This window comes from Condylura cristata, unplaced genomic scaffold, assembly GCF_000260355.1.
Source record: "Condylura cristata isolate star-nosed mole 26May11 unplaced genomic scaffold, ConCri1.0 scaffold00006, whole genome shotgun sequence".
Lineage (NCBI taxonomy): Eukaryota > Metazoa > Chordata > Mammalia > Eulipotyphla > Talpidae > Condylura > Condylura cristata.
The window spans coordinates 12,390,131-12,406,227 of record NW_004567107.1 but is presented as its reverse complement, the minus strand read 5'-3'; the positions used below and the strand labels follow the sequence as shown (position 1 = coordinate 12,406,227).

Genomic DNA, 16,097 nt, shown 5'->3' with positions numbered 1-16,097 from the left:
GTCCTCCTTTGCACTCTAAAATATGAAGATTTAGACTAGGTGGGTTTTATTTTATTTTTAAAAATATTTATTTATTTATGCATACAAGAACTGGGTACAGGCTAAAAGTAGGAAGGATGAGAGGATTCACCAGAGAGAGTGGGGAGCAGAACAGGCAGACTGACTGAAATACACTGCTGAGGGGAGCAGTGAGCAAGACAGGAGAGGTCTGCTGTGCCATGTGGGTCACCCCCCTTTGGGGAGCAAACTCGTGCTACAGTGGCTGTGAATAGCTTCGTAGTGCTGCATTTTACCCATTGTACCACCACGGAGGGCCAAGACTAGGTTTGTTCTACAAGATCTTATCTAGCAGGGAATTCCTGAGGTCAAATGCCTCACGTGGGTCACTTGGATAAAGTCATGCCATGGTGGACATCACCCCCTAAATGGCTACGACCTCATTCTGGGAAGCTGTGAATATGACCTTATTTGGATAAAAACACTCTTTGAAATCTAATTCAATTAAGGAACTTGCAAAGAAGAGCTCATCCTGAATCACCCGGGTGGGCTATAAATCCAGTGATCCTAACCCCATGTCCTTAGGAGAGACACTGATGAAAGGGAGGAGACGGGGACTTGAAGAGGAAGGCAGAAAGGGAATCATGTGGCCACATGCCAAGGAAGCACCATGAAGCAGAAGAGTCAAGGGAGCGACTTACTCCGAGTGTGTCGGGAGCAGGTGACCCTGCTGCTATGTGGGTTTTGAACTCAGGATTTCCAACACTGTCAGGGAATACACTCCTGGTGCTTCAAGCCCTCTAGTTTAGCAGCTGGTTATGGCGGCCCAGAAAGCTAATGTAAGTGGTACCTACAGATTTCTCCACGGCAATGTCACTATTTTCCTTCTGTAATTAATAATTAGTGGGGGTGGGGGCTGGGGGGTGATACTTGGAGACTGAAAATAATCCTGTTTCTTTAGGAAGTTTCACCTACTCATTTTCATATACAACACAGATCTTGTCAGTATATTTATTGGGGCAACAACCTTCTAATGGCGACTTCCTGGTTCCCTCCTCCCTTCCACGTGAATTAAGTGAATTTCTGCTGGAAGGAAGGGCTCCCTCCTCTATCCTTTTTACTTGTTTAGCCAATTACTCATATCTACACTTTAAAGTTGACATTCCTAAGTAACTCTAACCCTTCTTTGATAAAGGAGTGTCTGTGAAGACCAAGCACAATGGTCACATAGGAGGGGGTATTCTATTTTATTTTCTCGGTTTAAATATTTCTATTTCATGTTTGTATAGTTATTGAAGTAATGCCAATTTACAATGCTGTATGTGATTGAGGGACACAGGTTCACCTCTTTGTGAGTATTTCACCACACTACACGCAGCACCCAAACCCTCCACTATTACCCCCTCCCCGCTTTGCCATGCACCTTCACCCTACCTCTTGGTAACCTCAGTTCTAGAGTCATATTTGAAGAGTTCATTTTGTTGGTTTTGATCTGCTCCTTTGCTGTTGTTGCTATAGTTCATATATGAGAGAAATCATCTGGTACTTGTTTCCTTTTTCCAACTTATTTCATATAATATAATCCCCTCCAGTTCCATCCATGATGGCACAAACATCATATCATAATTTTTTTAACAGAGTAATAGCCCCCATCTCCATAATCCACTCATCTGTAGATGGACTTTTAGGTTTCCAAATCTTGGTTGTTCCAAAAACCATAAAGAACTACTGCACAGCCCTGCAACGAATGCATGAATCCTTTCAAACTAGTGCTTGTGAGTTTTTTCTTCATTCTTTGGGCAGACCCCTAGGAACAGAATTGCTAGGTCACAGGACAGATCTATTTTTAATATTTTTAGATACCTGGTAGGGGATATTTTAACAGGGGCCTTCTTTGAGCACCGGTCTGAGATACTTCATTTGCCTTCCATCATTTATTTCTCCCTGAAGCCTCATGAGAGAAGAATGTGCAGCCTTTGTGCAAATTCAGGAGAAAGTAAGGATCAGAGAAGTTCAGGAATGTGCCTGAAGACAAACAGCAATAAAAGAGGCACCATTGGGGCCCTCCCTGGTGGCGCAGCGGGTTAAAGCACAGCACTGAGAAGCTAAAGCCACTTCCGCATGAGTTCGATTCCCACCTGCCCCGGAGGTGACCACATGGCGTGGCAGACCTCTCCTGACCCGCCCGCTGTTCCCCTCAGCAGTGTACTTCGTCCATCTGCCTGTTCTGCTCACCACTCTGTCCCTGGTGAAGCCTCTCGCCGCTCCTGAGCCTCTGGCCTGTACCCCAGTTCTGTATGCACCAATAAATAAATCTTTAAAAAAAAAAAAAAAAGAGGCACCATTGGAAACCACATCTCTCCAAAACCGTATCATCTCAGCATCATAGGAAAGGAGGGCATGAAAGTCCTACAAGCCTATCACCCACTTGACTGTGGGCAGGTAGGAAGGTAGTAAATAGCATTAACACAGCACTGCACACACACACACACACACACACACACAGAGGTCCCGTTCATTTTATCTGCATCACTGTGAGAACATCATACAAAAGCTGCCAGTTTTGAAGGAAACTAGAATGTTCCATACAAGGCTGAAGCTGATGAGATGGTGGGACACTGCCCTAGACTCTCCTGGCAATCCATCTGGCCCTTCCCCACTTCGCTTCTCTGCAATTTCTGTCCGGACATCCTTCAGTAATATCACTTATAGACAGCAATGACAGCACATACAGTTATCATCAATAAGAAACATACTGGACTCCTAGCAGCTAGTAGGTACCTTGTATAGAAACTGATTTTTTACAGAGGCAACAGAGTTATAATGAGGTCAATAGGGGATCCCACTCCAATGTAAATGGTGTCCTAATTAAAAGGGGAACTTTTGGATCTAGAGATAGACAGGCAGACAGACACACCTACCCACACACAAACACAAAGGGAAAATGGAGTGGCACTGTCCCAGAAGCTTGGGGGAGACCTGAGACAGCCCCCCAGGCCTCCAGGGGGAGGCTAGCCCCACCAACATCTACCTTGACCTGACTTCCTGAATGTTCTTTTGTAGCCACCCTGGGAAAGCAATCCACTTAGAAACAGCAGCATCTATGCTTCCAAAGATCCCTGCACATGTGCCTTTCTGAGTGTCTTGCCATCCTCATGACAGCTCCCAAGACAGGAACTCCATCCTCACCCCATTGTAGATGTGAGCCAGCAGTGGAGGGAGGCAGCTACGCAAATGGGAGTTGGCCTTGAGCTGCCGATGAGCCCTAGGGACGCCATGTCCATGGCTCTGGCCTCACAGTTTTCTCTGTACCTACATTTCCTTAACAATGTAGAACAAGAATGATAATGGTATCAGTTGAATTGGGATTAATGAGAATGAAATGATTTAAATATATGTAACTAACACTAACATGAACTTATTATTTTAAGATTTTTCACTGTTTTGATTATTTTCTCATAAACCTTCTAGCTAGTTATTATTTTTCTTAACACCCTCAAAAGTAAACTCACTATTCTAGATCTCATCTAGAGCCTTTAAAATGGGTTGTTCAGAAAACCAGTCTTTCGCTAATAAACTTAAAACGCAGGCTCACACTTAGCAGTCAGATTCTAGACATTTGGTTCATCCCAAGCTTGTGGTTGATGTTTTAATTTGTTTTCTGGTGATGGGATTTTTCTTGTTACTTGTCATTGACAAGTAAATTATTGTAAGACTGAGTGATTAAACTGATGAACTAAGGAATGCATGGTATGCTGTAAATGAAGAAATGCAATGACTGGGGAATGATCTAAAGCCATTTTCAGAGAAGACTTTAAAAAGTATTACCCCCCTATCCCACAGATCCTTTAAACAAAGCTACTGCTCAAGAAGGTAATAATAATTTCTTAGATTTATGTGGTATTTTATAATCTTCAATGTATTTTCCAATATATTATTAAGCCATAGACACATAGATTTTCTGAGTTTGAAGAACTACATTAAGACCATCTAATTTAACTATTATACTTCTCAAAACTCAAAACAATGAACAGGATTTCTAGTCTTTTCTTGCATTCCCCCAAGAGAAGGATGCATGCCCAAACTCAGTCAATTCCATGGGTTTGCCCAGCTGTGGACAGAAATGCAGGTTCCCAGAAGCCCCCCTATTTCTGGCCCACCAGTATAAATCTGCAGCATTGACAGAAGCATGGCTTCAAAGGTCTTCTCCCACCTGAAAACATTCATCCCCTTTCTCAAAAAATGTTGTCACTATGGCCGACACTTTAATAACAACTCTGCCTCCTTGAGCACTACTGCCCCATGAAAACTTAAGGCTGAAAGAGAAGACATTTGGACAAACAGAAGCTGGAAGCCCGTTTTCAGCACTTAGGTGATGCGAACTTGAGCAATTATAAGACCTCACACAAACTCCCAGATCCCTCACCTGTGTGAAGGGTCATCACAATCCTTATAACAATATTAGAACAAGTAAATACATTGAAGTATGTGACGCACACAAAAGTCCCTCCATAGTGCAAACCATCACTTTCACTGTGTAGGACACTTGCGATCATCTCAGTGCTCAGAACAACTCTAAGAATTGGAGAATATTTTCCCAGTTTTGCAGATGATGGGGTTGATTAGCTTAAGTCCATGAAGTTCCCAAGAATGACCCCAATCAGGTGGAGTTGACTGCCAAGTCACAAGCCCCTTTAAGACGCGCTCCTTATAAGGACAGCCTCTTTGGAAGAACTTACACATAATATTATATCATTTAATCCAACAGTAACGCACAGAGGAAAGAAGCTAGTGGTCCACCATACAGATGAAGGGCAGAGGCTCTGGCATCAGCCAGCATAAAGGAAAATAGCATTTTTACCATTAAAACTTTGTGTGACCAAGTCACAGCAATAGCTATTGATTTTAACATCTCAGGTCTTTCGCTATGAAGTAAACATAATAATAGTATCCACCTTCAGATTTGTTGTGAGAATTAAGTGTGATAATACACAGACATCAGAATTTGGAACACTATCTAGCATATAGCAATGTCAGTTATTAAGACATTGATCTTTCTAGAGCAGATAGAAAAATGGCAGCAATAATAAGACTAAGCCCAATGTCTTCCTACTCGTAGATTAGAGTGCTTTAAACACTGCTGCAGAGATGAGATGAATACCCACTGCTACTGTATGTCCAGCACACACCACACTAGATAGTAAGAGCTATCTGTATATTCCTTCCACTCTCCTCAATGGACTAGCGAGGCTGTATGGATGCTTTTGTTTCATAGATAGAGAAACTGAGGTTTAGGGAGGTGAGGGGATGCCCACAAAGGTAAAAATCTGCAGGATTCAGGAGAGACTGAACTCCAAGCCTCTCCTCTCCTGAGACAGGCAGGTGATGCTTGGAACAATAGGAGCTGTGAGACTGGACAAGATGACATGCCCCTTCTTCTCTGTTGCTGGGTCAGGAGTGATGAGTCCCTCCTGACCAGGACCCTGGGGGTACAACCAGTCAGTTGATGCAGCCTTCTGGGATGAAGCAGATGCTCAAATCAAAATGTAATGTTCCCTGAAGAACATGCACGCTCCAGCTCAGTAGGCAGGTGCCCATGGCTCAGCTGGACAATGGCAGTGGGTGCTTTGGTGGTAGGTGTGGTGCTGCAAGCCCTGGAGGGGAAGGTCTTATCCCTCTGGAACATCGACAGTGCTATAAAACAATGCAATTGAAAACAAGAGAAAAGAAGGCTGAGAACATTAAACTCGCCTCCAGATCCCTTTGAGATTTGATGGGATGATTTGGGTCTTCTTACAACTCAAACTGGATCTTTACCAAACGTGAAAACGATGTGGAAGCCGTGTGATGAGAATAACCTTGAGTAACCATGTGATGGGATAACCCTTGAGCAACCACGACATGCCAGTTTGGAATCGTGGGGGAAGCCTGGTCCCCAAGCATCTGGAGAAGACATATGCCCTGAAGCAAAATGATAAAACTCATGGCACCTCAGATTTCTGTGAAATGTGGAGACAGATCTCAGCCACCATGAAGGCCACCTTGAATGCTTGCTTGGGGCCTAGAGGAGAGGAAACACTCTTTGTTCTTGCTGAACCTCCTATGGCCAGAGCAGCAGAGACAGTGGTTAAGTCACAGAGAGACCTGTCCTCAGGCCAAGTCCAACTGCCTGGTTGGGGAACTGGACAAGTATTAGCCTGCGTTTAGACCACAGTTTACCCATCTATGAAATGAAAGGGAGATGTAAAACAGATCATCCCAAACTTTTTGACTGAGGTGCCCTTAATAAATACAATTTTAATGTTCTTATGTGCCAGCTCCCCTTGTCCAAGTGCTTGTGTGCCCACACAGAAAGTGTTAGCATGATTGATGTCACTTTATAGATGACAAAAACACAGCATAGAGAAGGTCAGTAATTTGCACAAGGACTTCCAGAGTGAGGGTCAAGTGGCCAAGTGGCCCTTTTCAACAGGCTCTTGGGCTCAAGAATCCATGCTGATAGCCTCCATGTCATCCTGCCCAAGACAGGGGGCAGCATTCTTGGAGGTGAGCCCCAACCCTGATGGCTGAGCCACCAGCCACCAACACCAAAGTTTCCTGGACTGGACTCTGTCTCTTGAGGTTAAGGTGAGGGCATGGGAGATCCAGGGGAAAAGTGAGGATCTCTCCAAGTCCTTGGGGAGACTGTCTGATTTAGTGGAACTAACCCTGTGTCTGGCACAGAGAAAGCCTAGCCGAGGTCAGTTTGCCTGCGATAATACTCCAGAGGTTCCTGGGTTATCGGGGGGCTGTATGTAAGCAGATGCGGTGCTGAAGCCCAGAGCAAGATTCACAAACATTAATTAAAACCAAGTCTTACCCTCAAGCACTAAAAGAAGAAGAGTGGCCGCACCCCCTCCATCCTTCCAAATCTCAGATGGTGTTGCAGCCTCTGCTAGGTGAGGACAGCGGGTCCCGAGTGTCCTGGGGTGATGCCTACAAAACTTGCACCCCAAAGTTAGCATGCAGGAACCCACTGGGCTTGACGTGTGGCTGCATCATTTGCTAAATATACATATGGGAAAAGTCTATCACACTCATTCCATGAATAACACAAAGGCCTTGATTTGTTCTTCCACGTGACGTGCATGCATTAGGTCCAAAATTAACGTCGCTGCCTGGCTGGGGTATGTGTGCATTTTTCCCAAAAGAGAAAACTCCCAAGTTCTTACTCAGCCTGCATCAGCATGTCTAGTGATCAGTGTTGTTGAAGAGGAACCAACAGGACAGAGATCAAAACCAGAGGCTACACCATCAGAGACAACACGTCTGTTGGCTGCTGAAGGGAAGGAGAAATGAAGAGGTGGGGTGGGGTCACCCGCCTCTGTCGAGGGACCAAATGCCAAGCACTTCACTTCTCTGGGCCATACCCCATCTCACATACTTGGGAATGACCTTTCCTACCCTCATGCCTCCAGCCCAGCGTTGCTAAAGGAAAAGGAGAAAATGGCGTCAGAGTGGCGTGCAGAGCAGACAGCACACAGACTGTGGGGGTGTTACGCGGTGTCTTCCTGAGCCCGTAGGACCTGTACTTTCTGCATCCTGAATTTGCTTTTTACTCTCTGTCATGCAAAGCCCTCAATTACAGCTTTTAAAAGAAACATTAATTGGTGTCTACATACATTTTCAGCTACTATTCAAACGAGTTCAGCCTTTGGAGACTTCTCTGCGGAGAAAATAGACTCCAATTTCTAGCTTTTGGGAACAACCGAGAAGGAATCCCTTTTTACCTCCGCACCCAGTACTTCGTCTCTCCTCAGGAGGCGGTGTGCAGTGTGCCCCATCACAGAGCGATGAGATAATGCCCACGGGTTTGCATGGAATCGGTGCCGCACAGCGTCAAGGATGTAGCTCAGGCATGTGCCCGGGGCCACCATCCAGGAGCAGCCCCACCTCTGGCCAGGAGAGCCCCTGCTGTGTCTCTTCATCCCTCTCACTCACTTTCACAGCCATAAAGTGGGGGAGGTACTGCAGGCATGACCTGCCTGAGCTGATGCCCACCCCAGCCCAGGGCACACCATGTGTGCTCACCCGCAAGGGCTGTGGCGAGGGGTTAAAGCACCTGCACATCGAGGCCACACAGGGAAGGGAAGCCAGTTCCCATGGTGTCCTGATGCTGTTTGTTCTGAGATTCTGTAAAAGGCCAGTTGTATTTTGCAGCACTGAACTTCAGCCCTCAGCAAGGCAGGCCACACACGTGACAGATGTTAAACAGCTATTCCCAGAGATGTCGGCCAAAAGGCCAAGGAGTTGGGGCCCCTTTATTTTCTTCTCTGAAACACAATTAGTTTGTCACAGATGACAGGTGACAGATGGGTGTGATCCATCCAAGTGACACCACGAATCCATCTGACCTTCTCCTTGTCATTCTAACTTCCCACACGTGACCAGCCCCTTCCCTCCCCCAGCTCACCAGCCCTTACCGCCCTCCATGACCTCGCCACCTCACCCCTCCACTCCTCCAACCGTCCCCAGTACCCTCTCCTCCCCATCCTATCCCCTCTCACTCACCATCACGGAAACGTGGAGAATGTGCATCTGTTCCTCAACAATCTCCGAGGGCTCCTGGAGTGTGGGTGCAGTGGCCCGGGCCAGCTGCCCCGAGCTGCTCATGGAGACATGGAAGTACAAGGTACCGTTCTCAAGCCACTGCTGCCGCCAATGCACCAGCGAGATGTCCGCCGCCGTCCCAGACATCTCTGCAAGACAAGACCCAAGGCACCAATGAGCAGCCTGCCTGGCCCAAAGCTTCTAGGAGAGCACACACATGCAGGAGCTCCCAAGGCACCAACTTTATACCACTTGACTTCCCCCACGTCAAGTCTACAAGCCAGAAAATCACACCCATGTAGATGGGTCAACTGTGATCAAGATCTGTCCCAACAGAGCAGCAGGACTTGAACCCAAGTCTGTCTGGGGCTCTGGGGTGCAGCGCCATGCCTGCTAAGGCCAGGTGGGTACCTGACAGCGGACTCAAGCTAAGCAGAAGGGAGAATGCGTTTACCTCCTTCAAGGTCACGGAGCTGGAGGAAGATGCTGGAAGGACAGCCATGAGACGGCGCCCAGTGTGTGGGCACTACAGGGTGCACGTGGATCCTGCGGAACCAGAGTCTCAGGCCGGAGAGGTCCAAGAGAACATCCAGCCCAAGCAAGGTGCCTCTGGGCTGGACTGTCCTTCATGGAGAAGGAGCTTGGTAAGTGGACTGTTCTAGGCTGGCTGTTCCTGCCTTCATCAGCGCAGATACCTTTCCTTGCAGTGTTTGCCTGCACTCCCAAACAAGTGGGTATTGGCTGAGGGTCCCATAGCTTAAGGCTGCTTGAAGCCACTGTCCCAGCCCAGAGTTCTCAATCAAAAGATAAGACTTTCTAGTTAATTGTGAAGTCAGGTCTCCTGACTTGAAGGCCCTAACTTTGCCTCTACACTGATTTTCTCTCCATAGATACTCTTAGAGAAGTAACTACCATTCTGCTAGCAGTGTTGTTCAGTCTTATAGTTCTAATATAGTCCCTTATTAACTAGGAAGGGCCACAGCATGGATGCCAAAACTGGCTTGGCCTTAGGATCATACAATCGTTTCATGGTGCTGTTAATGGGCGCGATGTATCCCTGATATTCTAGAAGGACAAAGCCTGTCGACATGACTTGTGAATAAAGGAGAAGGGTCAATACCCGCTTCCTGAGAAATTCAGTTAACCCAGGGAGAGCATTCTTACAGTGCCCATAGCCTGCGGTGTGTGTGGTAGGGAGTGGGCAGGGCCCCCGCATACGCAAGGAGCACCCAAGGCTGAAGATCAATGGAAGCTGAGTTAGAAATTCTCCTGACCCGATCATCTCTCTCCCTGCCCCAGGAAGCCCCCTCATTTGGCAAATGAATGAAAATGGGTCACCTTTAAGTGATGAGAACATGAAATATGTTCACAAGAGTCTACTGAATTATGCCGGTGATGTCCGTCCCAATAGACTAACTCTGAGGTTTACAATAAAAGTCTTTAGGGAAAGAGCACTTTATAAATGCTACAAAAAGTTATCCTTCAATAGTAATCATTAGCTTTATTGCTAATAGGGATATGATCTTGTTCACCCTCCACACCCTCTTCTGTCTGTTCTCAATAGAAGCCAGTATAATCCCACCACGGCGTATGTCAGCTCCTGCCTCTCCTCACTTTAAACCTTCTGAAGCCCTGCCCACCTCTTTCCCTAAAAGACAAAGTGTCCAGAACACCGTAAGTTATTCTTCCAAGTGAAGGCCTCCTTGGACTTTCCAGCTGCACAGATTACCACACGAGTTCATCGGCCCTTCCAACACAGGCCCCAGAAAATCCCCAGGGCTCATGATGGGGTCCCAGGGGGAGCAGACTGGCTGGGTGCCCAGTCTATGCAGCAGGTCTCTCTCCCCAGCCTTTCCCGCCCCAGCACTCCACACCTCCCAGCCTCAGCACCTGAGGCCCTGGCAGCAGCTGTTCTGGCAGCTGGCCAACTGTGCCAAGCCAAGGTGAAGCTATTTGGGTAAACGACCTTGCTCAGCCCACTCTCATTTGCTTGCAGTGCAGCGAAGTCTAGAACCAGAGACTCGGGGTAGCCAGGGCTGACCACCATCTCGGGAAAGAGTTTTCTCTCACATAGCAGCTTAAGGAGGGTCTGTGCTATTGCTGGCTCAAAATGGGCACTGTGGAAGGTCTCCAGAATGGCTGGCAGAAGGCCCCAGGGCTGGCGACCTCTGGGCGACTCAGCCTAGTGTAAACAGAAGCCCCCTTTTGCCTGGTGCTCTCCCAGGCTGCAGTCCCCCCATTAGAGAGGCTTGCCGTCCCTGTGTTGAGATGACAAAGCCAGGTCGCCGAGGGTTACTCCCTTGCTTAAGGTCGCTGGCGAATTTGTACTCAGCTGGACCCAGGGGATTTCCAGCCCATGCAATTTCTAATATGTCAGTTGCTTTTATGTCGCCTTTTCCTTCACTAAATTAGCCCCAGAACCAAAACTAGATTGAGCTCTTTGTTTGCTATGGCGATGAATGCACCGTCAGCAGACAGTAAACGTTAAGTGATAATAACAGTGTGTGAAACACAGTAAATATTGAATCACAGAGAACAGCTCCGGACTTACTCTATTACACAGAAAAGAAACTGCTGTTGGGGAGGCGAGGAGGGGCTGGGGGCCTCAAAAGGGAAATTGCCTTAGCAGAGGCAGGCGGCCTGGTCCTTCTTTTGCTCTTTCACTCATACTCCACAGGTTTGCAGGCTTGTGGGCTTCAGCATGTCTGGTTGAGAGGCTTCGTAGTAGGCAGTCAAGCAGCTCAAAGTTAGGAAGGAACTGAAATACAGCTTTGCCTTCAGCAGCCACCTGGCCCTCAACAGCAGGACTGGCACTGCCAGTCAGGGCACATTTTGGATTTGCTAAGACTCAGGCCAGTCCCTATGCTTCAGCCTGTTCTGTCCCTCCTTGGGTAGTCCAGTCCCTCCAAGACTTACACAGTCCTCAAACAGGTCAGGTGTCGCCTTGCCTCAGAACATATATAATTTCTGTCCCCTCGATCTGTAACTTTCTATCTAGAACTTTGACAGGTGGCTTCTTCTCAGCATTTGTCTCAATCCAAAGGATACATGCACAGAGAGAGGCCACACCAGCCTTAGCGGAAGTGCTGTTCTCCACAGACCCACTCTGCACCATATTTCCTTTACAAAAACTTTCTAGAGTACTGTTCACTGAGGGAGTATTTCCTTGAATGTGCATTTCATGTCTGTCTCTGCCAAACAGAGATCTTGCATACCTTGTTTTCTGCCATACCTCAAGCACTTTGAAAAGGGTTTGGCATGTAATAAATGCTCACTAAGTCAGCACTGAAATGCTACGGATGACACACACATGATCACAAACACGCTTACACATGCACCTGCACTTAGAACAAAAGAATGGATATAGTCAAATCTCATTAGAGAATTAAGGAGAAAGTAAAGTTCCATTGGAACTTTTTTTTTTTTTTTTACTTAGCGGACAAAAATTAATCCCAGAATGGGGTGATGTGAGCATCATAGAGAATGACTATGCTGGCCCCAGAGAGAGAAGGGGACAGGGACAGGCTGGGACTGGGTATGCCAGGTGATGGAGCTGCACGTGTAAGGAATACAGTGGAATGTGGGGATGGAACTGTAGCTCAGACGGAGTCAAGGGCTTTCCATGTTTAGTGAAAAAGTTGATTTTATTCAGTATGCAGTAGGAATCAGTGGAGTATACTTGATCGAAGAGCAGGTCGTGTGTCCATTAAAAACAGGTCAAAGAAATAACAGCGTACCCAAGGCCAGCTCTTGAAATTCCCTGCTGATTGATTTTCCACTTGCATTTTCCCTTCCCTCTTCCCCTAGTCCTTCCATATAAACATTTCATTGAAGTCTTCAAGTCATATTACAATCAAACTTAAAGCAAAAGGGGGACTAAACGCATTTGGTCGGAAACCAAGACGATTCCCATAAAGGCAGATTATGCTGACATGATGAATATAAAATGAAACAGCAGATATTAAAGTGGGAGAATTGGTGCACCATGCCTCCCGGCAGTGGGCTGACTCCAGTGCCTGCCTCCCTCCCTCTCCAAGTATCTTCGTTTTATATTGGAATCATAAAGAAACACAGGGATTGCCTTTTCACCTTTCACTGTTCTCTCTGCGTGGGCTGCAACTCGTGAAATATTCAATAGGCTCAAATCCCCTCAACCACCCGCTAAAGCCAAGGAGAGGATCAGCCTTCATCAGTGATTCTGGGTAGACCACCACCCTGCCTCAGCAGCTACAGATGCCTTTCAGCCTCCTGGAAAAGAAATATAAAATCCCAAAGGCATGTTGTGCTTTTAATTGCCTTGTTCTTCCTAATCTATGGCACTCATTGTATTTTTATTTAATTCCTGAAGGTCATTATGAAAATAAGCAGCTCTTCTGATTACCAACCATCTTGGTAACATCTCCCAAGTGGCTAACTATCCGGCCTTCTGATTCCACAGCAGTAGCTGACCCTCCTGTAGATAATTCACAGAAGGCCAAAGAGCCTTTCCAATGAGATTGCAAACGGTCTTTGCCTTGCTAGGGGGAGAGCAGACACTATGTGAGATGAAGTCACAGAAATATTGGGGAAAGGTAGTGATGTTGACCTCAGCCACCCTTGTTCATGGGTGTTGAAGTTGTGCTGAGTGGGCTTGGGAGAGAGAGCTCAAAGACATCATGCCCTCATTTTCATCTCTCTGATGGGTGCCTTAATGCAGATCTTTATTATCTATATGGTGGACTGCTTTAAGTGACTCTGTGTCAGGTAGGGTCTCATAAGAAAAGACAAGACCTGCTTGACAAGGTCACCAAGAAATGTTTAATGACAGGGATATTTACAATGGCTTTCAAAGTGTGTGAGTCAGAATTCTCCAGAGAATAGAATCAACAGGTCATAGACAGATACATAGAAAGAGATTTATTATAAGGGATCAGTTATTACAAGTATGGTGGTGAGAAGTCACATGATCTTCCAGTGGTGGGGATCTAGTTTATACCCAGAGAAATCAATGGCACCATTTCTAGTTTGAGGCTGAGGACCAGACTATAAAGGAGGGCTGATACCCAAGGGCAAGAGAAGATGGATGTCCTGGCACAAGGAAAAGAGCAAATTTGTCCTTTCTCCACTTTCTGGTTCTATTCTGGCCCCTTGAAGGGTTGAGTGACACCCATCTATATCAGTGAAGACCATTCTCCAATGCTAATCATTCCAGAAATATTTCACAGACATATCCAAACTTCAAGTTTACCAGCTCCTTGGAAATCTCTTACTCTACTTAACATATAAAATATATGCTCCCAGGCAGGGTTAACACAAATGAATGATCAAGGATATCATGACTGGCAAAAGCAAGAGACCACAACCACCTTAGGTCTGAAGGGGCAAAGGAATAGGGTGATTGAAAACCCTGAAGCACAGCTGCAGGAGAGGGCAGTCAGGCAGGAGCCATGCCCTTCAGTAGCATAACCCAGACACTCACAACCACAGCCACCCTGGAAATGGTGAGGCAACACATATTTCAACTTTTCCTTCCCTATTTGTGCTAATCTGCCATAGGTGCTATAAGTGGCCAAGCTTGAGCAAACACCCAAGGGTGCTCAAGCTAAGCAAATCATGCAGGTCAGCCCTCCAAAGCACAGAGCAGGGTAGAGAGTGGATCTCCAGAAGCACATGGAGACTATTCAGTAGATCCCAAATGGCATCTGGCCCCGCCTTCCCTCCAGCCATCCTTCAAATGACTACCAGGATGAAGTTTCTAACTTGCAAATCTGGCCAGGTCTATCCTTTGCTCAAAACCTTTCAATGGCTGTTGATTCCTCCTCAGAATAAAACCTACTCCCATCAGCGTGACATCTGTATTTCTCTCTCATCTCTTGCCTTCACTTACATGTTAAATCTGATCAAATATATATGTAAACTCACATATTTGCTGTTTCCTAATTCAAGGTCTTTTAGAGCTGGAATAGCCTGCCCTACTCACCCTTAGTTCCTATGCTGGAAGATTCCCAGAAACCCCATAGAAACTCATAGTTCTTTTATGCTTCCACAGAGGAAAGTGTTCTTGTTCATGAGATCACAGTCTCTGGAGACCAACTGCTTGAATCTGCAACTCAACGCCTCTATATTTGGACTGTTTGTCCAAGATGAGATTTTATGTTTCCTATACCTCAGTTTCTCCATCTGATCCTTATCATAACACCTAACTCATAGGTTTTGAGAGTTAAATGAGATTATGCAAACAAATTACCTTTCCACTTCAAGATATCTTGCTCTGCAACAATCACTGCTGTTACATATGTTACATATTGCCTCATACTCACTGTGCTAGTATCCTCTTCTGCCAAGGTCTTCATCTTTAGAATGTATTCATGTGAAAATCATCTGTTTACAAAGTGACCTCTCTCACTGGTGGACTTGAATCCAGGGACACATCAGAGTCACTTGTATGCCCTAGTCCTGACACATTGGATGGACACAGAACAGAGGGTCCCAAAACATGGGTAAGCTGAACTTGACTTTTCCCAAATCTGAATTCAGAAAGGCATCTCCAGAAGACAGACAGAAGAGATGGCAACTCAGGATGCTGACAATGGCTTGATTCTCGGGTACCAACTCTACAGAAAATTATTTAACATCTGGCTCAAGTTTAGATACCCTGGAGAATGCAAATGAAGAGTAAGACAGAGCTGTAACTTTTAAGTAGCTTGTATTCTCACAGAGTTTATATAGAAAATAAACAACCTTATGATTCTGGTTAGACAAAAGGAAGTATAGACATAGTTGGAAAAATGCATTGGAAAGTAAGAAAAGGTACTCTATAAGTGGTGGAATCAGAGGTGATTTTAATCATGTTCTAATACATTTTCTAAATTGAATATATATTACCTCTGTAGCAGATGCAAATACATATTTTAAAGATACATTTAGTCAACCAACCTTTTCTGAGAGCTGGCACTGTGAGATTCTATCCTTAGAGTTCAGTTCAACATATAGAGAAAACGTGCTATAAATAGATATAAATCAAAGTAGAAAGCTTATGGGAGTGGAGATAACTTTTGGCTGGATGTAGAATGTCTTCCTGAAGGAGTCTTAGGATGTGTAAGTTTTTGACAAGTGGCCAGGCATCAGGGGCATTTCAGACAGAGGAGAGGCACTGAGGCAGGAAGTGGCAAGTGGACAGAAGGGTGCAGTGAAAGGACACCAGTAGGAAAGGCGGAGGCTCATTTCATCAATGCAGAGGAAACAGGAGACCTGTACAAAAGTGTGTCAGAGGACATCAAAAAGAGGCTATCGTTTCTTACCAATTGACTCTCTCCTGACAGAAAAAAAAAAAAAGTCCCAGATCCCAGTTGGGGCTCCTTCATGCAATCAGACCAAGATGTATTTCAGAGGTTAAAAAAGTTCTCCATATGCCATAAGTTAAAGTGGATGGATGGATGGATGGATGGATGAATGGATGGATGGATGGATGGATGGATGGATGGATGGATGGATGGATGGATGGATGGATGGATGGATGGGTGGTGGGTGGA

General features: G+C 45.9%; 1 protein-coding gene across 2 annotated transcripts in view; it reads right to left on the bottom strand.

Moving 5' to 3' along the window:
- ASTN2 (astrotactin 2) overlaps positions 1 to 16,097 on the bottom strand; it is a 766,181-nt gene that overhangs the window by 643,572 nt on the left and 106,512 nt on the right. For both annotated transcript variants that reach the window (XM_004677396.2, XM_012721364.1), the window contains exon 2: positions 8,548 to 8,735. In XM_004677396.2, coding sequence (XP_004677453.2) covers positions 8,548 to 8,733 — 186 coding nt within the window. In that variant the 5' untranslated portion in view covers positions 8,734 to 8,735. The remainder of the gene's footprint in view (positions 1 to 8,547; positions 8,736 to 16,097) is intronic.